We start from the raw sequence: 27,511 nt of genomic DNA on the forward strand, positions 1-27,511 counted from the left end.
GCACTATTCCTCCCACTGACACCAACGATGGGGCACTATTCCTCCCACTGACACCAACGATGGGGCACTATTCCTCCCACTGACACCAACGATGGGGCACTATTCCTCCCACTGACACCAACGATGGGGCACTATTCATCCCACTGACATCAGTGACGGGGCACTATTCCTCCCACTGATACCAACAATGGGGCACTATTCCTCCCACTGACATCAGTGATGGGGCACTACTCCTTCCACTGACACCAATGACATGGCACTACTCCTCCCACTGCAAAATTACAGTTATGAAGTAGCAATGAAAATAATTTTATGGTTGGGGGTCACCACAACATGAGGAACTGTATTAAGGGGTCGCGGCATTAGAAAGGTTGAGAACCACTGCTCTAGGAGCTTAAAGTGGAGTTCCGATCACCTGTCAAAAAATTAAAGTCAGCAGCTACAAAAACTGTAGCTGCTGACTTTTAAAAAACAGCCACTTACCTGTCCCTCGGTCCCTCAGTGTCCCCCCCGCAGTTTGTTTCACCGGCCGTCCTGTGTTCCAGGAGGCCGGCATCTTTAGTGTGGGCACTCGGCTGTGACAGCTTTTGGCTTCACAGCCGGGCACCCACTGCACATGTGCGAGTAGCGCTGCACTTCGTGAATGGTCCTGTAGTCTTCTGGGACCTGTCATGTGTCTCAAAAGACTACAGGGAGAGAGGAGGACAACTTCTAGGTGATCGGACTGGAAATGGGAGCGGGTACCTGTCAAATTCGGGTACCCGCTCCCCAAAGGTGCCAATCCTTAATGGGGAGTGGGGGAGCAGTCCTTAAAGTGGAACTTCCCCTTTTGGGTGGAGCTCACCTTTAAAAAACGCTAGTGTGCATGGAGCCTAAGTGGCATTTAGCAGTCTTTAGGAGCGTTTAGCATTTTTTTTCTGCTGGAAAAACTCTACAAAAACTATATTTTTTTTCTGTTCCTAGACAGCTAAAGTAGTGTGCACAGACACATAGGATGACACTAGTTTGCTTCTAGAAGCAGAAAAAAAAGCTAATAACAGCTTCTAGGAGCTTAAAAAAAACACTAGTGTGCATGGAGCCTAAGTAGCGTTTAGCAGCATCTAGGAGCATTTAGCATTTTTTTTCTGCTGGAAAAATGCTTTTTTTTCTGCTCCTAGACGGCTAAATTAGTGTGCATGGACACATAGGATGACACTAGTTTGTTTCTAGAAGCAGAAAAAAAGCTAATAGGAGCTTCTAGGAGTTTTTTAGGCTCCTAGACGCTAAATAGTGTTCTCCTATGTGTCCATGCCAGGGGCGGACTGACCATTTGGAAACTCGGGTATTGCCCGAGGGTCAGTAGGGGGCCCCATGAGATGCCCCTGGTACCTTTTCCATAGGCTTTTTTGAGTTTGAGCAAGGACACAGGGGCCCCATGATCCCCTATTGCCGGGGGCCCCATGAGTTGTCAGTCCGCCCCTGGTCCATGCACACTACTAGTAGTGTTTTTCAATCTTCAGCGTTTAGGAGCAGAAAAAAAATGGTTTTTGTAGAGTTTTTGGAAGCATAGTTCCGGTAGGAAAAAAAACTGAACGCTCCTAAACACTACTAAAACAGTAACTTTTTTCTAGCTTTCTTTTTTTCTATATATATTGTAAAAACGCTAAAAAAAAAAGCTGATGCTCCTTAAATGCCACTAAAATGCTACTAAAACCAAGCTATTTCCAGCGTTTTTATCCAGCATGGTGCTTTAAGGCTGTCAAACAAAATGAGTTCACTCCATGATGACAAGATCGAATGTTCCGAACGATTGCTCTATGACCGTTCACATGAAAATCTAACTATGTATGGCCAATTTAAAGCAGTAATAAACCCAAAAGCAAACATTTATTATATTGCAGATTGCCAATTCTTAGATGTGATGGCTGCATTTGTTTTCTTTTTTAGACTTTCTTTTTTTTAATGATCAGCTAGTGATCTGGCCAGTAGGTCTGTTTTTTTTTTTTCAAAAGAACAAGCTTTCCTGCAGATGTAGCGGTTAGAGGGGCGAGACTAACCATTTACCACTGATTGAGGTGCTTTCAATGATCAGCTTTTATTTATTCACGTAAATCGTTATCACAAAAGAAAACAAAAGCTGTTTGCTGTCACTGCTTATCAAGTATTATGCAGGCCATAGACGGGTTGTTTATCGGCCGATTTTCATCCGAAAGAATTATCAGCCGATTTTCGCACTGTTAGTGGGGCAATGGCATCGGTTGATTTTCGTGGTTCCTAATCATATTGTTTATCGGTCATGCTGGAAAATTCATGAAAAACGGCCGATTTTCGAAATCATTGGTGGCAACATGGAGTTACAGAACGAACGATGTTTCGATTTTTCAGACGAAAAATCGTCCGATAAATGAACCGTCTATGGCCTGCGTTAGCTGGAGTTTGGCTTCAATTTGTTAGCGTATCTTAATCTGCAAGTGCATCTAACACTCCTCTCCCCCCAAGACTGACAATGCTGCTGTCCAAAGGTGCCTCCTGCGCTCCTTCATCCAGAGTGGGGGCACTCCAATACAGGAGGTATTTTACTGGCCAGATCACCAGGGAAATAAAAGATGAAAAAAGAAAGCTAATGCAGCCATCACATCTAATGATTTCTAAGTTGGAATATAATACATTTTTGATTTAATACCGCTTTAAGAGCCTCCTTCTTTCCATCCATAGGTATCACTTACCCCAGTGCAGCTGATGGTACCCCCATCATTGGGTAGAGTCTGGAGTCTCCCCATATCCTGGGTACTGAGTCCATACAGTAAGAAGGGAACAAGAAGGAAGCTGAAAAACATCACCTGTGTCATTGTGGCCGGGCCCGGCAGTACAAAGTGAAAGCAGGAAAACCCCCAATGAAAACTTTGTATCCAGGTAGGAAAGATGAATCTATTACATTAAGAAATGTAACAAGTTGTCAAAGTTTTTATAAAGTCCACAGGAAAGTGAATTTGAGTTGAAGAGGGGACCCACTATGTGGGTTATTAGGGGCCCCAGTGGCGGCGTCCGATGTGTTAATCCCGATTACATCCTGACACCTGTGTCCTTGTCACCCGGCCAGGGAGATCAGAGTACAGGCAGGAAAACTTTTTAAGACCTTTGTATCCAATTGGAAAAGAGGCGACTGTTTGGAATGACTTAAATGTAACAAAGTTCCCAGCAGAGGGGACCCTAGGTGGGCTACAAGGGGTCCCAGTGGAGGTGTCCAATGTCCTAATCGATCCCAATTAGATCCCAACAGATATCTGTCCCTCTTTTCTGATCCCCAGGAGGCTGATGACAAGCTGTCAGTCCAGCAGATCCCAAGTGCCTTGTGGCTGGAGGAGAGTTGTGGCCCCTGAGTGACTTGGGGGCCCCTGCTGCATGCTGCTCAGGGTCACACCGGCAGCTCTGCTCTCCGTCCTGAGTTATGCTGATCAGTTCCCTATTGTTGGGACCGCCTCTCCCTCCTCCACACCCTGCTGGATGGAGAAACACCTCCAACTGCTGGGACACAGTGCAACACACTGACTCACTGACACATGGGAGGTGCAGCACTCTGCTGGATGCCAACTGTCACTGGCTCATGAGCCTCTTACTGTCATTCTCTTGCAGGGACAGTCCCTTATATTGGATGAGATCCTTCTGTCCCTTGTTTAGGTCTGATAGGGAGCTCTGTATAAAGGTGGCCATACACTATACAATCTAATTATACAATCTCTGTGCAATCTCACTTAAATCAGCAATACATGGATCAAAATTCGTCCAGTTCAGCTGAATTTCAATTCATGTATGGCCAGGATGATTGTACCCAAGTCGATCCATTGATTTGGGTACAACCAGCCTATCAGATTTTTCTGCATGCAATTACTGCCAGCGGCTATAGCCACTAGCAGTAATCAAGGCTCTTTCGAGTCACCCCTTGTCTCCACCCCCTACCCACCTCCAAGCACCGTCCCTTGTCTCCACCCCCTACCCACCTCCAAGCACCGTCCCTTGTCTCCACCACCTACCCACCTCCAAGCACCGTCCCTTGTCTCCACCCCCTACCTACCTCCAAGCACCGTCCCTTGTCTCCACCCCCTACCCACCTCCAAACACCGTCCCTTGTCTCCACCACCTACCCACCTCCAAGCACCGTCCCTTGTCTCCACCACCTACCCACCTCCAAGCACCGTCCCTTGTCTCCACCACCTACCCACCTCCAAACACCGACCCTTGTCTCCACCACCTACCCACCTCCAAGCACCGTCCCTTGTCTCCACCCCCTACCCACCTCCAAGCACTGTCCCTTGTCTCCACCACCTACCCACCTCCAAGCACCGTCCCTTGTCTCCACCCCCTACCCACCTCCAAGCACCGTCCCTTGTCTCCACCCCCTACCCACCTCCAAGCACCATCCCTTGTCTCCACCCCCTACCCACCTCCAAGCACCGTCCCTTGTCTCCACCCCCTACCCACCTCCAAGCACCATCCCTTGTCTCCACCCCCTACCCACCTCCAAGCACCATCCCTTGGTTCCACCCCCTACCCACCTCCAAGCACCATCCCTTGTCCACCCGTAGTAACAATAGACCACCACCAACAACAATAGATCTATTGACAGCCAGCAACAGATCCCTACCTCAACAGTAGATCCCTACCAGCAACATAAGACCTGACGCAACAATAGATCCCCCTCAACAACAGTAGACCCCCCTGCACCAAAATCCCTCCCCCAGTAACCATAGATCTGCTCATCAACATGGACCCCAGCAGCAACAATAGATCTCTCATCAGTCAGCAATAGACCCTTCCCTCTACAGTAGATCCCTCCCAGCAGCATACGACCCTCCACTCCCCAAGCAACATAAGGTCCCCTACAGCAACAATAGACCTCCCTATCAACAGTGGACCACCCCACACAACAATAGACCCCACAGCAACAATAGATAACCCGGCAGCTAGGAATAATAGATTCTCAAGCACACCCCAACATCCCTTACCATTACATATAGTCAGTGCTGGATCTGCGTTCCCCCACAGTAAGCCCTGGCAGTAATCATTGTGTTCTCCTGGCTGGAAAGGATCCCCATTGGCAGAATACAACAGCACCAGGGGCGGGCTGGGCGTTTGGAAACTCTGGCACTGCCCGAGGGCCCGGGGTCAGTAGGGGGCCCCATGAGATGCCCCTGATACCTTTTTCATAGGCTTTTTTTGAGTTTGGGCAAGGACACAGGGGCCCCATGATCCCCTATTGCCCTGGGGACCCCATGAGTTGTCAGTCCACCCCTGAACAGCACTGTGGGAGAAATTGTGTGATTTTCTTTCCTTCCACCTTTGGTGGAAGGAAAGAAAATCAATTAATCTATGGTGTCCTTAAGATTTACCAAACCTTAAACAATCCATTCAATGAATATCAAATCATGAAGGCCCTTGCGTTATATAGTTAATGGTATATAGGGACAATTTACAGGGACGATATACAGGGACAATTTACAGGGACAATTTGCAGGAACAGGGACAATTTACAGAAACAGGGACAATTTACAGGAACAATTTACAGGAACAGGGACAATTTACAGGGACAATTTACAGGAAAAGGGACAATTTACAGGAACAATTTACAGGAACAGGGACAATTTACAGGAACAATTTACAGGAACAGGGACAATTTACAGGAACAATTTACAGGAACAGGGACAATTTACAGGAACAATTTACAGGAACAGGGGCAATTTACAGGAACAATTTACAGGAACAGGGACAATTTACAGGAACAATTTACAGGAACAGGGACAATTTACAGGGACAATTTACAGGAAAAGGGACAATTTACAGGGACAATTTGCAGGAACAGGGACAATTTAGTGAGCGGTATCTCATTGGATCTGAGTATGTGGTAAGATATCACTCAGCTACTTAAATCCCGAGTTATATTATGAAGTCATGTGATATTTTAGTAGTGAAAACATTCTTTACTGTTTCAGCTGTCAATGGAGTTCCCTGCTGACAGCTGAATGTAAAAAGAATTGCTGGCACTGCCCATCAATTAATTTTTATTTAAAAAAAAACAATGTGGGGTCTCCCCTCCCATCCATACCAAGCCCTTCGGGTCTGGGAAGGATTTTGAGGGGAACCCCCACGCCAACTTTTTAAAAAAAAATGGTGTGGGGGGGGGGGGTCCCCCCTCAAATCCATATCAGACCCCTATCCAAGCATACAGTCCAGCAGGTTAGGAAAGGGGGGGGGGGGTGAGCAAGTGCCCCCCCTCCTGAATCATTCCAGGCCACATGCTTTCAACATGGAGGGGTGCTTTGGGGCAGTGGGGGCTCTCCCCCAAAGCACCCCTTTTTCCCATGTTGATGGGGACAAGGGTCTTTTCCCCACAACCCTGGCCGGTGGTTGTGGGGGTCTGCAAGCAGGGGGCTTATCAGAATCTGGAATCCGCACTAGGGGATTGGGCTAGGAGGGAAAATTTGGGGGGGGGGTTGTGCTAGGAGGGGGATTTGGAGAGTAAGAGAGAATTTACACTCAGAGGGGAAATTTGAGGGGTAGAGGATTAGTTCTAGGAGGGGGGATTTGGGGAGGGAGAGGATTTGAGCTGGGAGGGGGATGGTGGAGGCAACAATTTGTGCTGGATTGGGATTTTGCCTTGGGGAGGGCAGTGTAATTTATACTGGAAGAGGAGGAATTTTAGACTGGGGAGATAATTGGCTTGCAAAGGGAGTGTATGCTTGGGGGTAAGCATGTAGATTAGTGCTGAATGAGGGTGTGCAGGGAGGGGATTTTTGCTAACGTAATCCTCATACATTCTAGGGGGGGGGTGCCGTTTGCCATCTTCAACAAGGTATTAGGTTAAGGGTGTGCACACTTATGCAACCACATTTTTTTAGTTTTTTACTTTTACTTCTCTCCACCTAAAATATTTCAGTTCGTTGTTCAGTATATAGGTTACATTAAAGGTGGAAAAAGTTCTGAAATTATTTATCTTTGTCTCATTTTGTTACATCACAGAAACCTGACATTACCAGGGGTGTGAAGACTTTTTATATCCACTGTACATGTCCGACGGCCATCTGAATACAATAGCCATTAGCGCAGCCTCTTCCATCTACTTTGTTTGCATTCATGGGATCTTAGAGCCATTAGTCACCCAAACTGCACCCTAACAAGGCTCTGCACCCACTCCAACACCCAGATCAGACTGCTCTGTAGAATGTTTTTCGATGTTCTTTAAAAACCTGATTTTCCAGCCCAGTGTGCACTCTAAGGAATCCATTTCCTTCTCCGTTGTCCGGTTCAGCAGCATTTTTATCATGAATTTTAGATCTCAGATGATAACAATAAAAAGATGGTTTATTTAACCACTTCAGCTTCGGAAGCTTTTACCCTCTTCAAGGCCAGGCCAATTTTTTTTTGCTATTCAGCACTGCGTTACTTTAACCATTTCAATACCGGGCAATTTTACACCTTCCTGCCCAGGCCATTTTTCAGGTTTCAGCGCTCTCACACTTTGAATGACAATTGCGTGGTCATACAACATTGTACCCAAACTAAAATTTTATCATTTTCTTCACACAACTAGAGCTTTCTTTTGGTGGTGTTTAATCACCGCTGGGGTTTTTATTTTTTGCTAAATTAACAAAAAAATACCAAACATTTTGAAAAAAAAAACACGTTTTTCTTTGTTTCTGTTATAAAAGTTTACAAATAATAATTGTTCTTCATAAATTTAGGCCGAGATGTATTCTGCTACATGTCTTTGGTGAAAATAACCCAAATTAGGATGTATTATTTAGTTTGTAGGAAAGTTATAGAGTTCACAAACTATGGTATAGATCTGAATATTGATCAATCCTGAAGTACTGACGGCCAATCTAATTTCTTGAGGTCCAAGAATGTCAGAATAGTACAGATATCCCCCAAATGACCCCTTTTTGCAGAGTAGACAGTCCAACGTATTTCATAAGAGGAATGGCGAGTTTTTTGAAGTTGTATTTTTTTTGTCATAATTTTTCGGAAAATAAAAAAATTAAAAAAGTTATTTTCACTATTTTTTTTTTTTACATGCTGTCACCAGTGCAGTACAGCATCATCATATAACTGGCATGGCAGTGATCAGGGACACTGACTGGTGACAGTGTGAAAAAAAAAAAATATATATTTTTTTTATTTTTTTTAATTTTTTAATTATTTTTAATTTTTTATTACATTTTTTTTTTTTTTAAGATTTTTTTTTTATATTTTACTATGACCAAAGTAGTACAATGTTACCACAATAACATTGTACTACTTTGGGGAAGTGATCAGTATTTTTTTTTTTTTTACACAATTTGCTTATAGCAAAGAATTACTTTGCTATAAGCAAACATTTACCTGAATGAAATCGATTCATTCAGGTTTTTTTTTTTTTGTGCTTAGCTGTGATTTGGCCACAGCTAATCACATGTCATGTGCATGTGACCTGCTGTGACCATTCACAGCTAGGCACTAGTATACAATGGATGGCATGAATGAAGCCATCCATTGTATACAACTGTCATGTGACCTGCTGTGATTGGTCACAGCAGGTCACATGGTACCGGCAACGGGAGCCAGTACTCAGATCTGTCATCGGCCGTGTCCGAGGTACAAATGGCGTGCACCCAGAAAGCTTAAGCATTTTTGTGGCCGCCAAACGGCTATAGGCCGGGCGGCTAATGGTTAACTGGTAATTGGGTGGTCATGCAATACTGTACTCAAAGGAAATTTATATCATTTTTTTTCCACAAATAGAGCTTTCTTTTGGTGGTATTTGATCACCACTAACAAAAAAAAACAAAAAAAAAAACCACAATATTTTCTATTTTCTGTTATAAAACATACCCAATTAAAAATAATCAAAAACTCAAATTTCTTTATAAATGTAGGCCAAAATGTATTCAGCTACATTTCTTCTGTAAAATAAAATCCTAAAAAGTGTTTATTAATTGATTTGGCTTTTTTTTTTTATACTAGTAAAGGCGGTGATCAGCGTCATATAGTGCGGCAGGCAATCTGACACTAACTGATGCTGGGTAGGAACTGACCAGGGGCGGACTGACCATTCAAGCACTTGGGCACTGCCCGAGGGCCCAGGGTCAGTAGGGGGCCCCATGAGATGCCCCTGGTACCTTTCATTGGCTTTATTGGGTGTGGGCGAGGACACAGGGGCCCCATGATCCCCTATTGCCCGGGGGCCCCATGAGTTGTCAGTCCACCCCTGGAACTGACTAAATGACACTAACATCTCCAGTGACACTAATACAGTGATCAGTGCTGATACTATACACTGTCACTGTACTAATGATACTGGCTGAGAGGGGTTAACATCTAGGGGCAATAAAAGGGTTAACTGTGTGCTTAGCAGTGTGGAATGTGTGCTGCTTTTGCTCCCTGCTGTGCAGGGAGAAAAAATCAGCCACATCCCTCCTCTCCGTTCAGAGCCCTGTGTAGTTTGTCAACACAGGGATCTGAACTTTAATTCGCTAAGCTGATCAGCAGGACTAAGCCATTAATAGTTAACTAGGATTGCTGATTGGCTTGTGCTGTTGTGAATGACAGCACAGCTGGGGTGGCGGGCGCCCGCACACGCCCCGTACCTGGAAATTCCAAATAACATACATGTACTAGGTACAGTGGGGCCGCTATGCCACAGTAAAACTGCAGTCCAAATGAAGTTATATACCCAAATGAAGTGACTGGCTTCAGGTGATACACAGAAATGAAACAAATCTTCCTACATAAGTTGTACCTGTTTATCTGCAGTCCTCTAAATCTGTTCAAAGTACTGAATTTATAAAGCTTGTCTGAAAATTCAGAAAAGAGACAACGGAAACCTAAAGGTACACTCTGCAGCATTCAGAGAGGAGAACTCTGAGAGCTGATTGGAGGGAAGAGATACACCCCCTTTTATACAGCTCACAGGAACAGAGCTGAGGCTGTCAATCTGCTGGAGGTTCCTCCTCTGTCACCATTTTTCTCTTGGTGTCAGGAAAACTTGTCAGAAGTGACACATGCTGATAGCAGAGGAATGAAGCAGCAGACAGAAATGACACTTAGTGCTCTAAATTGAGACAAGTATACAGGGCTGGTGCTTCCACTAGGCCAGGGGTAGGCAACCTCTCCAGCTGTTGCAGGACTACAAGTTCCATCATGTCTCTGCAAGTCATAGCTATAACTGTCAGTTTTGCAATGTCTCATGGGAAATGTAGTTCCACAACAGCTAGAGAGCCGCAGGTTACCTACCCCTGCACTAGACATACTAGGCAGCCACCTGGGGCGCACTGCCACCTAGGGGCGCCTGGGCACAGCACAGGCCAGCACTCTCTCTGTGTGGCCTATGGACCTCTTGTATGAATTCTTCATTTCTCTGCAGAGTCCCCCTCTCCTCATACACAGGGAATGATGAGGGAATGATGGTATCTTTACTCTACACAATCGTATCACAGCCTGTCCACACACATGACCATTTAGTACATGTATGTATATATATATATATATATATATATATATATCAGTATTCCATGTAGCAGTAGTTGTGAAGTGTTGGCTCCCCCTAGGATGGGAAGTTATGACCATAGCCTAGGACCCCCCCGGCCGGTCAGCAGTCTCTGATCAGAGGATCGGTCTGTACATCTCCGATACACACTCTGGCACACGCCATTTCTTTTGGTGGGGGGGCACAAGTAGCTGGTCTTACCAAGGGGCATAATAGTCTAGCACTGACCCTGCAAGTACACACTGTAGAGGGATGTGCTTTGTTCATATTTCATGTCTGAGGTTTACAACCACTTTAATTCTGTACACAAAAACTGTCATTGAAATATATTCCTCAATATCCACAGAGGATATCAATCCACTTTGTGTGCCCCATATGGCTGTGCAAACTCAGATATTGCCTTGTAAAAGTAGCAGTGATATCATCACTGTGCTGTACATAGCCTGTGCAGAGCTGTGGGAGGGGCCCACAGGCCACACACACTACAGGCTGCTTGCACAAAAGTAAAGGAGGGGGCGGAGACAAGACCAGCCACCCTGCACAGAGAGAAAGAGGGAAGCAGTGAGTCGTCTTTATTACAGGAAGTTTCACACTGGATTACTGCACAGATCTGGAAGAAATACACAGAGCTCACCAAGGTTCAAGGAAGAATACATGCGATGAATGTATTTAGACAGTATTTGCTTATCCTGGAGTTCAGCTTGAAGAAGGCCATCTATTGAATGCAGTAACTGAGAGCCAGCTGGCAGTCATTGTCTCTCACTGTTCCCATTAGTAGAAGGTGGAATTGAGTTGCTATAAATACATAACTTGTTATTATTGTAGCACTACCCCCTAAGGAGTCGCTGAAGTTTTGGGCACCCTATGGTCATGCACAGCCAGGCAACACGCGTTCTCCACAGACTTGTCCTCCAGAGACAGTTAACAGTCCTTGAACTTGTTTTTTGGGGGGTTTCATTAAGGAGTATTGAACTTGGATGGGGATGAGGGACACATGGGATGCCCAAGGAACTGTTAACAGCTTCCTGGAAACTATGTATAAGTCCACAGAAGGGTTTTTCTTCTCTCCAGCCTCTCCTGGTGTACCAGCACAAACCCCAGATAGTCCTCTATCCAGAAATCTGAGGGCTTTCCCTGGACAAAGGGATCCGGTCTCTTCCACCTTAAGAGCAAAGTCCAGCTGGGGGCTAGTCAGGTTTCCCACCCAATACCTTCTCTCCGGTCCAGGGGGTGTAGAAGTACTCACTGTTTATCTCCTGCAAGCTGTAGGTTGGTAGCTGTCTTCAAGCCTTCTGGTGAGCTGACTCCTTCCTTGGCACCACAGATGGTCCTCTCTCAGGGGGCCAGTGAAGTAAAGCTTTTCCAATGTCATGATCTCACCTGGAGGTAGGCCCCTTCCCACTGGGCCCCCCGTAAAGGTTCCACACTTGCCTCCTGCTCTCACATCTTCCGCCCGCACTCTCCTCTCTCACTGAACAGCAGGGACGGACTGACAACTTATGGGGCCCCCGGGCAAAAGGGGATCATGGGGCCCCTGTGTCCTTGCCCAAACTCAAAAAAGCCTATGAAAAAGGTACCGGGGGCATCTCATGGGGCCCCCTACTAACCCTGGGCCCTCGGGCAGACTCCCCTATGCTTAAGGGCTGTCCCAACCCCTTGCCAAGTCTCCTGCTTGGGAATTGGTCAGAGTCCCTTAAACATACAGATCAGCCACTCCTCACCCCCCGCCCACTGAATTCCAGAGACTTCTCCAAGTCTCTAGATCAGGGGAAGGTATCAGAGAGCTGATCTGCTGAGCCTCTCAGCCCTGACCCAAATTTGACTCCTCTGACTATCTCCTCTACTGCTACTTAGCCTCCTATCTAAAAAATAATTAACCTAGCTCCCCCTTGCTATCTAGGAGGGTACTACATTATTATCAATATTATTATTCTTTTGTCTTCTTTATAATATAAACACCATTATAAAGTGTTCTTAAAGAAGAACTCCAGGCAAACAGCTAAATATTACTAAAAAAAATGGACGGCACCACTGGAAACCACAAAAAATGAAAAATAGGAAAAATACTGGGAAGAGCAGCTATCTAATCCTTCAGAACAAGGTGCAATTTGGAACAATTAATCAATTAAGACAGTGCTCATCAATCATGATATACCTCTTAATGTAAAAGAAAATTGTATCTATATTAGTGCAATTAAAGGAACAAAAAAATTAAAAAATTCTTAATAAATAAAAATGGTGCATTAAATAATACCATACAAAAATGTGACTGCAAAAATATGTGAATACACAAATCAATAAATGTCCAAAGAAAATGTCCATAAAAATATATAGTGAAGTCATAAATATATTCTTCAAAACTTCACATGATAATTAACTTCTGTGTAGTATAGTCCAACACCCTCGTGTTTAGCACAAGAAATGTAAACTTCCCTTAGCATAGAAATAAAGCATGACAGGTCTTTTTTATGGAGACATCTGGGGTCTAGAAGACTCCAAATTTTTCCTCTACCCTTGAAAGCATGAGATAAAAAAAAAAAAAAAAAATATTGATCTCATGCTTTCCAGAAAAAAAATGGCAGTGTTTACATCTGTCCTAGCTGAAATTGAAGAAAAAGTTTGACACTTCTGGTCTCCTAGACCAGTGGTCTCCAAACTGTGGCCTGGGGGCCAGATGTGTCTTTTTGCTTGCTTTTACCTGGCCCCTGGAGTATTATCCCCCCCCCCCACCATAGTCAGCAACAGTAGGGCACAGTGCATGCCACTGACACCAACAATGGGGCATTATTCCTCCACACTGACACCAATGATTGTGCACTATTCCTCCCACTGACACCAAAGATGGGGCACTATTCCCCCCCACTGATACCAATTATGGGGCACTTTTCCTCCCACTGACACCAATGATTGTGCACTATTCTTCCCACTGACACCAATGATGGGACACTATTCCTCCCACTGATACCAATGATGGAGCACTATTCCTTCCATTGTTACCAATAATTGTGCACTATTCCCCTCACTGATACCAATGATGGGGCACTATTCCTCCCACTGACACCAATGATTGTGCACTATTCTTCCCACTGACACCAATGATGGGACACTATTCCTCCCACTGATACCAATGATGGGGCACTATTCCTCCCACTGATACCAATGATGGGGCACTATTCCCCCCACTGATACAAATGATGGGGCACTATTCCTCCCACTGATACCAATGATGGGGCACTATTCCTCCCACTGATACCAATGATGGGGCACTATTCCTCCCACTGACACCAATGATGGGGCACTATTCCTCCCACTGATACCAATGATGGGGCACTATTCCTCCCACTGACACCAATGATGGGGCACAATTCCTTCCACTGCCACCAATGATGGGGCACTATTCCTCCCACTGACACCAATGATGGGGCACTATTCTGCCCACTGATACCAATAATGGGGCACTATTCCTCCCACTGATACCAATGATGGGGCACTATTCCTCCCACTGATACCAATGATGGGGCACTATTCCTCCCACTGATACCAATGATGGGGCACTATTCTTCCCACTGACACCAATGATGGGACACTATTCCTCCCACTGTCACCAATGATTGTGCACTATGCCTCCCACTGATACCAATGATGGGGCACTATTCCTCCCATTTTTACCAATGATTGTACACTATTCCCCTCACTGTTACCAATGATCGAGCACTATTCCTCCCACTGACATCAATGATGGGACACTATTCCTCCCACTGACACCAATGATGGAGCACTATTCCTCCCACTGATACCAATAATTGTGCACTATTCCCTTCACTGATACCAATGATGGGGCACTATTCCTCCCACTGATACCAATGATGGGGCACTATACCTCCTACTCACACCAATGATGGGGCACTATTCCTCCCACCGATACCAATGATGGGACACTATTCCTCCCACTGACACCAATGATGGGGCACTATTCCTCCCACCAATACCAATGATGGCGCACTATTCCTCCCACTTACACCAATGATAGGGCACTATGGGTGGGTTTAGTAACACTTTCATTTACAGTTGTGGTTGAAGGCGGCAGTAAAATAGGCAGTTGAGCCATGTGTTTACTGCCCCTGCAAAGGCAACCAGATGGGGATGTACACATGCTGTTGCCATGATGCTTTCCCCCTTGATGTGTTTGGCAGCCAGTACTGCCATCGAAATTAACATATTCAAGTTAATGGGGCCAAGCTGCAACCATGAGCCAAATGCTAGTTTCACAGTTGTGGCACAGTGTTCCGTTTCGGCCTGTTTGACTATATAAAAAAAAAAAAGAGAGACTCAGGAGAAAGCAATGTCGGTCAAGCCTGCAAAGTGTTCCACCACGGATCGTTAATCATACATGTAATAATGAAGAGTATAATTTAAAGATAGAAGTTTGATATTAAAGTTTTTAATGATAGTTGCACTTTAAGAAATAGATCACAAGATCACATAGATTGGTTCAACAATTTGCAGGACAATTACACATATCCTTAGGTCCTTCAAAGCGTATGTTTTTTTCCACTACTTGCACCCTGTCGATCTTCACACCAAAGGCCAAAGAATTTTTACATTCAGATGTTGGCAAGCAGAATCAGATGTTGATTTCTAATAACCCTCAGGGACTTCCATGGTGAGATATTCCAACCACAATATGAGTTCCACCCAAGTTCCAGAGAAATTACAGAGCTCACGTGATAGATTCTCTACACCAAAGAATAAAACTCTTTTACAGCAGACCAAGCCACAAAAGGGGATGCCATTCTTATATCTTTGTGAAGGAGAGGACACAGAAATTGTTACAGGGAAATTTCACCACTCAAGTCCCTGACAGAAATAGGAGGCCAGCAGGTGATTCCAAACATCGGCTTCCCCTTTAAAAAAAATAGAAATACAGCCTTTGAAATGGATCTATAATTCAGTTCTTCCAAAGTTGAAAGGTGCCAATCCATGCTCAAGGAATAAGTGTCCCCCTATACATTTAGAAAGAAGGTCTATTTTCCATCAATGAAAATAAGAATTCCCGAGGTTTCAAAGGCCTGTTGACTCCATCTTCTTCTTCTCTGTGCTCATCTCTTCACATAGACTTTGCTTGCAAAGTTCTACATGGTTTTGTAGGTCCTGACTCTCTTCCAAGCGTGTTAGCTTTTTCATGAGGTATTTTGCAAATGCCCTGATCACGCATTGTGAAGAAAGGCAAGTAGTGTCCTGCAGTTTGATGACCAGTCTGTAGAGATCCTTAAAAAGACGATACTTGGAGATCTTCCTCAGGTTTTTAGGAATGTCTTTTCTTTCACAAAGGCCTTCAAAGTAGACTATGGAGTACTCCTTCAACCTTCCACTCTCCTGTTCTCCTCCCAGGTCTTTACTTAGGCAAGACATTGCAGCCCCAAACAAGTTAGCTGGGTCTTTCCATGCAAAAGTGTTCAGCTGGCGGTTCCTCCACTGCTGATACATAGACTTAGTCCTTGTGGTCCACACAATCATCACTTTGCCTTTCCTTTGACTCACTAGCTCTCTCTTTTGATAGAACCAGGGTAACATGCCAATTTGGCTCACCGTGTTCATATCCCACATATCCAAGATGACCTCACAGCCCAGGATGCTTTGCAGGAAGTCAGCAAATGCACAGATGAGAGTCTTATACTCTGAGGAATCCGGTGAATAAACAAGCAGGATGGTTCTTCTCCAAAGTGGAGCTGTTCAGAGGAAAAACACACATTTGTTAGTATGATTAAAACTTGCAGGAACATAAGGCAAAATTTTGCCCCTAACTAAAATGGCTGCTCAAGTCAAGGAGTCATATACACAATTTCAACACGTGCAGGGACTGTTTAAAAAATAGCCCTGAACCCAAAAAGTGAATATATGCGATCTTATAGGGAACGTCTAAAACAAGTTGATGTTGACAAGCTGTTAAAAATGTACTCTTTGCCCAAATTTCCTCAGGGAAAATAGAAATGCTCTTCGATGCCTAGGTTCTCTTGTGCCTTGGCCCTCATAGTTGTATATTTACTGTATGAGATCATCCAAGGCACTGCTTACTCTGTCTGTTAGTCTTGACATTATTAGGGGCCAGTTGCTCTAGGCTCACTTATGAGTCATGGGCGGACTGACCATTCAAGCACTTGGGCACTGCCCGAGGGACCGGGGTCAGTAGGGGGCCCCATGAAATGCCCCTGGTACCTTTTATAGGCTTTTTTGAGTGTGCTTTGAGTGTGGGCAAGGACACAGGGGCCCCATGATCTCCTATTGCCCGAGGGCCCCATCAGTTGTTAGTCCGCCCCTGCTTATGACATGCTGCTGTGCCCAAGATTGCCCAGTGCATGTGTTGCCCCAAGGCCTCCCAGGATGGGTGATATGAGTATCCCAGGAGATTTCAGGAAGGGGTGGAGAGGCATCATTTTCACCTAGGTGACAAACCTGGAAGTGTGGGACCAGGACCCGCCGAAAAGTATTTCAGAATTAGAAAAAAATTAATTCCTGATTGTGTAAAAGTGGGGGAGGGGGATATGTAAAGTACCTAAAGAGGTTGAAGGTATGTTCTGAATATTTACCAACCAGTCGTCTTTAAGTATTTCCTAACCAGTCATCAGGTCACCAATCATCAGGGGGGCAGCTCTGACATGAGGAAGCAAAGACCTGCTCCTCTACCAAGATGGCCGCCTCCGCGCTGAGACAAAGTATAGAACAAAGCATGGTAGGGAAATTATTAACTGCATGAAGACCACGGGCAATACTGGTGGCTAGTCCTCTTCACAGTTCAGGTCCCTTTTAACTGTCAAAGGGTTTATGAAGCCATATTTTTATGATCTACAAAATCAGCATCTTGGATGCTGTATATCATATGTATTTGTAAGTGAGGTGCGCCCTCTTTCTTTTATTATCAATTCCATATGCCCCCCTGCATGGCTGGTATTGTCTAATTAGGGTTCCCCATGTGATTTTGCAACCTCCCCCGCCCCCTACAGGACAGTGCTTGCATTGGGGGTTTGTTCATTTTCAATAAATCTTTTGATATCCATACGATAAGAAATGAGTGTCTCTGTGAAACGCGTAGCCAACCGTCATCAGCGCGAACCACTTTGTATTGTTGTTTGTACTTGTATGTACTTTTATAAGCAATTTGGCAGGATTTTAGACCACTGTTATAATAAAATGGAGATCATTTTTTAAGAGTGTTGATACACGTGTCACTATTGGAGGTCTATTTAAAGTCCCACAAATCTTTTATATCATGTGTATTTGTAAGTAAGGTGTGCCCTCTTTCTTTTACTATCAATTCCATATACCCCATTAGGGCTTCCCCATGCGATTTTTCAACCTCCACCATCACCGCCCCCTACAGGACAGTGCCTGCATTGGGGGTTTGTTCATTTTCAATAAATCTTTTGATATCCATACGATAAGAAATGAGTGTCTCCGTGAAACGCGTAGACTACAGTTTTCAGTGCGAACAACTTTGTATTGTTGTTTGTACTTTTATAAGCCATTTGGCAGGATTTTAGACCACTGGTATAATAAAATGGAGATCATTTTTTAAGAGTGTTGATACACGTGTCACTATTGGAGGACTATTTAAAGTCCCACAAATCTTTTATATCATGTGTATTTGTAAGTAAGGTGGGCTCCCTTTCTTTTATTATCAATTCCATGTGCCCCCCTGCCTGGCTTGTGTTGTCTAATCAGGGCTTCTCCATGAGATTCTGCGACCTCCCCCGCCACCGCCCCCTACAGGACAGTGCCTGCATTGGGGGTTTGTTCATTTTCAATAAATCTTTTGATATTCATACGATAAGAAATGAGTGTCTCCGTGAAACGCGTAGCCAACCGTCCTCAACGCGAACCACTTTGTACCGTTGTTTGTACTTTTATAAGCCATTTGGCAGGATTTTAGACCATTGTTATAATAAAATGGAGATAATTTTTTAAGAGTGTTGATACACGTGTCACTGTTGGAGAGATATTTAAAGTCCCACAAATCTTTTGAGTTATTTGTTGTTTTTATGATCTACACTTCTCTGTTACGAGGTGTGCATGAGCTAATGGCCACAGATATCTATGGCAGTACATTGTAGAATAATAATATCGGCCTGGGGCGCACTTCTATAAAAGAAACCTCGCCCTGTGTGGTATGGCGCAATACTTTCTCTCCAGTCTCTCAATGGCCTTATGAACCTACTACCTTCTAAATGGGCAGCCAGGAGATAGTATACAAAAAACAAGAGAAACAGAACTGCTAGAAACAATTAAAGGCGTGCACAAAGTACACATTGGTAATAAATTCCTCAACCTGCCAGTCCGGCTTAAACTTATCCTCAAAAAAGCAGAAATGAATACCAAATAAAACCAGGTTACCTGCGTTACACAGCCTCCTGGGAGGTCATTTAAGGGTTTATTTTATGTATCGTTTAACTGCTCTACATTCCTTGCATGTCAGGATTATAGGTTGTTCTCTTACCTGTGAATATATTCCATATCCTGCGGAAGGCGAGGAAGCAGAATAACGTCAGAGCGAAGACCACCAGCAACGCCACAAGCGCAATCAGGCCGAGGTGTTTGTGAGAATCTGCCGGGGGAGAACATATTAAATATGAGCTCTGAGCACCGCAACACCAGTGTCATTTCCCCCCATGGGCAGCACAGTGGCTAAATGGTTAGCACTTCCGCCTGGCAGTACTCAGGTCGTTGGTTCGAATCCCAACCACGGCATCACCTGCCTGGAGTTTGCATGTTCTCCCTGTGCCTGTGTGGGTTTCCTCCAGGTACTCCGGTTTCCTCCCACACTCCAAAGACATGCTGGTAGGTGAATTGGATCCTGTCTAAATTGGTCCTAGTATGTGTATGTATGAATGTGAGTTAGGGACCTTAGATTGTACACCCCTTGAGGGTTAGAGACTGATGTGAATGTAATATATATGTAAATTGATGGCGCTATATATGTACCTGAAATAAATAAATACATTTCAGAAAGGCTGCTTTTCGCATGACTCTGTATTCCTGTGGAACTCTTCACACTGATCTTTTTTTTTTTCTTTTAGAACGCAAAAGCGGAAGGAAAACGCGTGACCGTGTATTCCCACTGAACTCTTCAAACTGATCCATTGCATTTTTTAAAAGCCTGTTTGCTGCATTTTTGGTGCGGTAAAAAAAATGCACCAAAAACGCACCTTCCCATTGAAATGAACGCGGCAAAAAAAGCATTAAAAATGCACCTGCATTGCCTTTTTGGTGCAGTTTATAAGTTGCGTGTCCTGAAAAAAAAAACAAACGGTAAAATCGCGGCAAAACCACATATGCGTTTTTGCAATGGATCAGTGGGAAAGTAGCCAAAGTCACCAGGAAGAGTTATAACAAAAAATGCACCAAAAACGCACCTTCCTATTGACATGAACACAGCAAAAAACGCATCAAAAATACACCTGCATTGCGTTTTTGGTGCAGTTTATAAGTTGCGTGTCCTGAAAAAAAAAACAAACGGTAAAATCGCGGCAAAACCACATATGCGTTTTTGCAATGGATCAGTGGGAAAGTAGCCAAAGTCACCAGAAAAAAATTATAACAAAAATGCACCAAAAACGCACCTTCCCATTAGTGAATGTGGCAAAAACGCATCAAAAATGTGTTTTTGGTGCAGTTTATGAGTCACGTGTCCTGTAAACAAACACAGTTAAAAACGCAGAAAAACTGCATATGCAACGGATCACTGGGAAGGTAGCCAAAGTCACCAGGAAGGATTATAAGAATCACAGGTAATTTTTCTGATTGCCAAAAAAGTATTTCAATTGGTTGCCATTACTGAAAAGTGATTAATGAGTGAATGTGCCCAATAACAACAGCTCAAGGCCCGCCCACGAGGAGCATTGTGGGAGAATGATGGCAGATTTCGGCAGCCTTCCCTCCCGTCTGTGATCACTCTGACACTAACTTTCGGTCATGTAAGAGACAGCAAGGGCCAGAACAGAACATCTGGGTTCTGCTTAGACAGGAGGCTAGCGGACAGTAAAAATAGGTGGTTGAACTAGGGTTTTACTGCCCTATGACTGTCCAGCTGTTTGTTAGTTTACACTGCTGCATTGCAGTGCAGGAAAAAAGGATACCACACATGTCAAGTTGGGCAGGCAACTTTGCCACTAAATGGGACTTGCTCAATTAATGAGCCGCCCCATGACTGACCAAATGATTGCAGTGCGTTTGTTGCCTTTTTAAGAGTTAAAGTGGTTGTAAAGACTGAAGGTGTTTTGCCTTTATGCATTCTATGCATGAATATAAAAAACCTTCTGTGTGCAGCAGCCCACCCAATACTTACCTGAGCCCCATGTCGATCCAGCGATGTCTACTGGAGCTTCGGCTCTCCCGGGTCTCTCCCTCCTCAATGGTTGAGACAGCAGCAGCAGCTATTGGCTCCTGCTACTGTCAATCACAGCCTGTGAGCCAATGAGGAGATAGCGGGGCTGAGCCGCGTCTATGTGTGAATGGACACAGAGCAGTGGCTCGGGAGCGAGCCTGCTTGGGTGCCCCCATAGCAAGTTGTTTGCTATGGGGGCACTTGGCAGGAGGGAGGAGCCAGGACTGCCAGCGGGGGACCCAAGAACAGGAGGATGCTGCACAGAAACGGTAAGTATGACACGTTTGTCATATTAACAAAAATAAAATCTGCCTTTACAATCACTTTAAAACAAGCATCCAGGAGGCGGCATCCCATAGCCGCCTGTCAAATCCCACAGAAAAGTGATCAACAGCAGATCATTTTTCAGAAGGCAGTGAACACTCACAAGTGTAAGCAAGGCCTGGCATGTGGTTTTACCCCTACACTTGCGACTGTGCGCACGCAGGTGTTTCCGCAAGTTTTCAGCGCATTCCCACGAGCTGCGTGTAGGGCAGCCCATTCATTTCAATGGGCTGCCCTATGCATCAGAAATGTGGAAAAGAAGCTCGGGACTCTTTTCCAAAAATGCGTCGCAATGGTTTGACATGCGTGAAAACACATTATTATTACTATACAGGATTTATATAGCGCCAACAGTTTGCTCAGCGCTTTACAATATAACGGGAGACAATACAGCAACAATACAGTTCAATACAAGAGGGACAGAAGAGCCCTGATCCTGGGAGCTTACAATCTAGGAGGGAGGGGCTAGCGGTACAAAAGGTAGTAACTGTGGGGGATGGACTGGTAGGAGGAATAGAAGATTCCATTATTAGCTGAGGGCAGGATAGGCTTCCCTGAAGATAGAGGTTTTCAGAGATTGACTAAAAGTGGGCAGAGTTGGTGATACTTTGATTGGGGTAGAGAGCTCCAGAGGATGGGGGAAGCTCTGGAGAAGCCCTGGAAAGGAGGAGACAAGAGAGCTAGAGAACAGGAGGTCGTGGGAGGAGCGGAGACGACAGTTTGGGTGATATTTGGAGACAAGATTGGTGATGTGCGTTTGCAGATGCGCGGGGGTGCCATTATAAATGAATGGCACCCCCGTGCATTTGTCAAAGTGCAGTGCATGTCAGGAAAGCACATGCATGCACTCCCAACACGTAGACATGCGAACCTAGCCTTAGACATTCTTGGAACAAACAATGTGATTGCTGGAGAAGTAATAAATACCTGTATATATCACCCTGACGCATTCCTTAGCATGGAGAAAGTTTTTTATTCCTTTTTTGTTTTCCATTGAATAGGTAAGAATTTCAGCCAGGTTTTTATTGCTGTCTGTGTCCTCATTGGGGAGATTTACCATCACTTCCTGTCCCAGTGACACCAGGACAAAAAAATAGCACAGCTGTCACCAGGATAGGAAGCGATACGCTACTCCACTCTACTAAATAAATATGCTTTTGTTGCTTTTCCCTTTGCCCCATCAGAGAGATGCCCCATCATGTCCTGTTCTTATGACACCCAGTGACTGGGAAAGGAAGTGAGGGTAAATCTCCCCAACAGGCACACTGGCAGCAATAAAAGACTGGCAAAGGTTCTAACTCTTCTTCCCTGAGTTGAAAATGTAAAAAAATATATATTTACACCTAGCCTATATAATGGGTATGCTTAGTAACCCCGTATAAAAGCTACGGTTAGTACAAATAAAGTTTGACCGATTTTGGTGTAGAATGGCCTATATGTGGTCTAGCCCATTTTTTCACCGTTTCTGTCAAGTCAGTAATCCCATAATATCCTCTTTTTTAGGACCGTGTAGGTAGATGCAGTTAGCTACTTTGCCACTAGGTGGCTCTGTACCAGAATAGTGCCTGGTTACAGAAGATAGTGTCATCAGGTGTTAGGCACCTTTTTCGGTGGAGACCTCCTGCAGTGATGTCAGGGGCAGGGGCGGACTGACCATTTGGAAACTCGGGCAGTAGGGGGCCCCATGAGATGCCCCTGGTACATTTTTCATAGGCTTTTTTGAGTTTGGGCAAGGACACAGGGGCCCCATGATCCCCTATTGCCCGGGGGCCCCATGAGTTGTCAGTCCGCCCCTGGTCAGGGGTGTCAGCATCCATATATAAGGATAGGTTCACACCTATGCAGGTTGCGTTTGACCCATTTCTGCATTGCGTTTTTCTTGTTGCTAGGCAGATTTGAAACGCATCAAAAACTTGACAAAAAAGCACTAAATGCTTTTCTGCAGCATTTCCATTGAAGTCTATAGAACCAAAAATGCAAGTTTTTGCGTTCAAAAAAGACCATGACCCTTTCCAAAAAACGCACCGGGTGAAAATGCAGAGATGTGAACCTGCCCATGGGAAATCATGTTAAATAGATTGTACTGCTTTTCTGAAAAACCCAAAACGCTGTGGGAAACGTTTAGGTGAGAACCTAGGGTGAGGTAGGGAGGAGCACAGGAACACTTGGGGTATGGGATTTAAACACCCCACACCTATGTGGATGTAACCAGCACATATAGGCTCTGGTCAGGGCAGGAGGAGTAGACCTGCACCCAGGAGAAGCCGACTTTCTGTCCCTTATGGAGGTGGGGGCTAGGATGAATTGCAAAAGCCCTTGTAGGCCAGGCCAAAAGTTCCCTGTGTGAGGCTACTTCCCTGGAGGCTCCCAGGAGAGATACCTAGTGAGGAGGGAACTACAGAGACAGCGGCGGACTGACCATTTGAGCACTCGGGCCCAAGGTCAGTAGGCGGCCCCATGAGATGCCCATGGTACCTTTCATTGTTTTTTTCATAGGCTTTTTTGGGTGTGGACAAGGACACGGGGGCCCCAATATCCCCTATTGCCCGGGGGCCCCATGAGTTGTCAGTCCGCCCCTGTACAGAGAGCACAGTCTTGTGAGTACTAATGACCCTGGGCAGAGGAGAGACTGTAAGGCAGATGGCTGTGAGGTGCTGCATATGCTTTCACTTGTGACTACTACTGACCGTCCACTATATGTGATTGTGTAATGTCAATGTATGCCCTTCAGATGTGACTGTTATGCCATTTCCTGACTACCACCAGTAAAGTGCAGCAAAACTACTTTAGTATGTAGAAATTCCTTCCTTTGGGGATATACAGGACAACGGCTGGGAATGTCATGTGGAGGTCTCTGACAAGGAGTAGAGCATAAGATGGTGAAGGGTTTGGCCTCAGTTGTAGGGACAGTGGTCTAGCAGGACAGGAGTAAGGGTAAAGACTTATGCTCTTGGCGCCAAATACAGCCACCCTCAAAGCCCCATTTACAACCATATTTGGAGAAGCACCACCCATGAGGTTAAACCCCACCCCCTTGGGGCCAAAAAAAAATATAACTGGTAAAAGAAGTACTTAATCAAGAACAGAAGCAATTAGGCAGTCATACTCACAATCAAATGAGCAGATGAGATGTTCATGGGCAAAACGAACATCAGATCGCCACACCTGTGCAGAAAGATAACAAAAACAAAATATTACAATTTTATAATTATTAGAAAATGTTCAGATAATATCTGATTCCTTATATAACACAACTGGAGTCTATTTATAAAAGAAATTGCCATGTGTATGTCTCAAGCATTCGCTCAGCTGCCATGAATAATCCTGTAATACATTTATTCCCATCAGCACCATCTAGTGGCCATAATACAGTACTCTCCTGAAATACATCAATCAAGAAAACCCTGCACTATGGCCACTAGATGGAGCTGACGATAGTAGGAAATAAACGTATTAGGCAAAATTTGTGATTATTTTTAAAAGCAGAGAAACATTTTCACGGTGACATTTTTTATAAATAGATCCCAGCTGTATCTTTTTAAACCCCGAGACTCCTTTTTCATCAAAAGTAATCATTACATTCTTAATGCATTTTGTGAATAGACAAGAAATGCAAATCACATGCAAGCTATTTTTGTCCTGTAAAGTATCTGAAAGCATGTTGTTTTTATTTGTTTCTGATGACAATGTACACCAGCCCTGAAAAAAACTTTACTTTCTGTAAAAAGGAAAAAAAAATGACCCTTGTAAATTAATCTGTAGCAAGTAAAGGTTTTATGAAATCTCAAACAAAATCCAATTTTGCTTCAAGGCAACGCAGTGGCGGACTGACAACTCATGGGGCCCCCGGGCAATAGGGGATCATGGGTCCCTGTGTCCTTGCCCAAACTCAAAAAAGCCTATGAAAAAGGTACCAGGGGCATCTCATGGGGCCCCCTACTGACCCCGGGCCCTCGGGCAGTGCCCGAGTTTCCATATGGTCAGTCCGCCCCTGTGGCAACGCATGACTGGGGGTGTTCAGTACACAAGAAAATGATTTTCCTACCTGTATAATTGGCTCACTGTTTTCTTTTAAACAAGCCCTCAGTGAGTGACTTCCAGAACAGAAGCAGGTGAGAATTTGCAACAGATATATAAAAGCCTTAGAATTGATAGAATTGGCCTAAAGACTATTTTTCTTTTTCTATTTTTCTTTTTTTCGTAACTGTATATTTTTTACAAGCCTTTTTTATTGGTCATAGTCTACCTGTAGGGCTATTCTTTTCCTGCCCAGAGTTCAGTTCCATCAGCTCTAGGTGCTCTACTCTGGATTGTTTCGCAACATTTTCTGCGATATCACATCGGTTCGGTGCGACATATTTTTTGATAAAGAGTCAGGGACTTCTAAACGTTTGGACAAAAGTCTACTGGTGTAAGATCAACTTTAGTCCATCCAGCTCTCTGGCGTCTTACAGCGCTGCCGCTGCCAGCCTGGTATGGAACAGATGATTGGGATCACCAATCAAAAAATAATTTGTAATTTAATTGTTAAGATATTTCAAACAAAATTAGTTGACGCGATGAAGGCAAGATTGAATGCGCTGACAAACAATTGTTCAGAATTTTCAAACGTTCGAACAAAAGTCTACTGGTGTAAGGCCAGCTTTTGTCGATTCAGCTCATCCACCTTACTAACCGCTCCGTATCCGCCACCCCTCTCTGCCAATCCCTCCACTGGCTTCCGATTGCCCAACGGATAAAATTCAAAATACTAACATTGACGTATAAAGCTGTTCATAATACTGCCCCAAACTACATCACCAATCTGGTATCCAAATACCACCCAAAACGCACTCTCCGCTCCTTACAAGACCTCCTACTCTCTATTTCCCTGGTCTCCTCCTCCCATGCTCGTCTCCAGGACTTCCCCCATCCTCTGGAACTCCCTACCCCAATCTATCAGACTATCGCCTACTCTGCTCACTTTTAGGCGCACTCTGTAAAGCTATCTCTTAAGGGAAGCCTACCCCACCCTCAGCTAATTACTGAACTCCTCCACTTTTCCTACCACTCCATCCCCTCCTGTACCACTATACCCCCCCCTCCTAGATTGTAAGCTACAAGGAGCAGGGCCCTCGAACCCCTCGTGTATTGAATTGTATTGTTACTGTACTGTCTCGTGTATTGTCTCCCATTATAATGTTATAATGTACAGCGCTGAGCAAACTGTTGGCGCTATATAAATCCTGTATAATAATAATAATAATAATATATAAATCCTGTATAATATAATAATAACTAGAAAAGCGACAATTTCTGGGGAAATTGTGTGAAGTATTCTTGCCTCCACCATGAGTCTACAACTGGAGTGGGCGGAGTAACTGGGTGGAGTGGCTTGTCACTCTGCTGCCTGCTCACACACCTGGGTTTCTATGGCAACTCACTCTACAGGAAGGGCAGAGGAGCGGTTAAAAACAAACTGCTCCAACTTGCTCACTTCACTGGCGGTTGCCATCTTCAAATGGTTGTAGTTTAAAAATTATAAATCCTACCCCAAAGAGCTTTATATTGTGAGAATCACAAGACCCAGACCCACATTTTGATGCATAGTATGTCTCTGAAATATTACAAATGAAGGCACAGTTGCAGTTTAGAAATTGCCCTTCAAATTTGAGGTGGCTAGAGTGGAGTTTCAATGAATGTCAATGGGCGGCGTGAGTTGCAAACAAATGGTCATATTGTAAAAACTATGAGGACTATGGCTTAGCCGTGGACATTTTTTGTGGCAGCAGGGATAGCTGAACGTTTTGATATAAGATTTGTGTAGGTGGGCTTGAAAATGAGGGAGTGGTGGCAGTTTAGATATCATGTCCTGATTTTTCAGCTCACATTATAGCCTTTGTCAGCTCCCACTCTAGTTTTGAACATTCCGCCATTCATTTCACCACAAAAACGCTGATATTTTGTGAACCATTCGGTGAAACGCTCCACAAAGTAATAGCACACCAATCAGGAACAATCCGCACGTTTCGGTATATTATTGTGTATATCGTGTAAAAACTGTGGGAGGAGTTAGGGGGTAAATTAGGCTATAATAAGAATATATATGTGAGACTAGAAAAGCTACAATTTCTGGGGAAATTATGTGAAGTATTCTTGCCTCCACCAGTAGTTTGCAACTGGAGTGGGTGGAGTAACTGGGAGGAGCGGCTTGTCACTCTGCTGCCTGCTCACACACCTGGGTTCCTATGGCAACTCACTCTACAGCAAGAGCAGAGAAGAGAGGTTAAAAACAAACTGCTCCAACTTGCTCACTTCACTGGCGGTTGCCA

At 44.5% G+C, this 27,511-nt stretch overlaps 2 protein-coding genes across 2 annotated transcripts in view; both read right to left on the bottom strand.

Annotated features, from left to right (window-relative positions):
- IL17RC (interleukin 17 receptor C) overlaps nucleotides 1–3,413 on the bottom strand; it is a 124,598-nt gene extending 121,185 nt beyond the window's left edge. Inside the window, exon 1 of the mRNA XM_089682064.1 lies at nucleotides 2,706–3,413. Within this exon, the coding sequence (XP_089538190.1) occupies nucleotides 2,706–2,828 (123 nt within the window). The 5' untranslated portion in view covers nucleotides 2,829–3,413. The remainder of the gene's footprint in view (nucleotides 1–2,705) is intronic.
- An 11,510-nt stretch (nucleotides 3,414–14,923) lies between these two features.
- Nucleotides 14,924–27,511, bottom strand: part of IL17RE (interleukin 17 receptor E) — a 114,065-nt gene continuing 101,477 nt past the window's right edge. Inside the window, exons 14-16 of the mRNA XM_089682065.1 lie at nucleotides 24,311–24,365; nucleotides 18,990–19,097; nucleotides 14,924–16,227 (exon numbers count right to left, since the gene is read on the bottom strand). Of these exons, the coding sequence (XP_089538191.1) occupies nucleotides 15,560–16,227; nucleotides 18,990–19,097; nucleotides 24,311–24,365 (831 nt within the window). The 3' untranslated portion in view covers nucleotides 14,924–15,559. The remainder of the gene's footprint in view (nucleotides 16,228–18,989; nucleotides 19,098–24,310; nucleotides 24,366–27,511) is intronic.

This window comes from Staurois parvus, unplaced genomic scaffold (assembly GCF_062004578.1).
Source record: "Staurois parvus isolate SC_StPar_1 unplaced genomic scaffold, SC_StPar_1.0 ptg000283l, whole genome shotgun sequence".
Lineage (NCBI taxonomy): Eukaryota > Metazoa > Chordata > Amphibia > Anura > Ranidae > Staurois > Staurois parvus.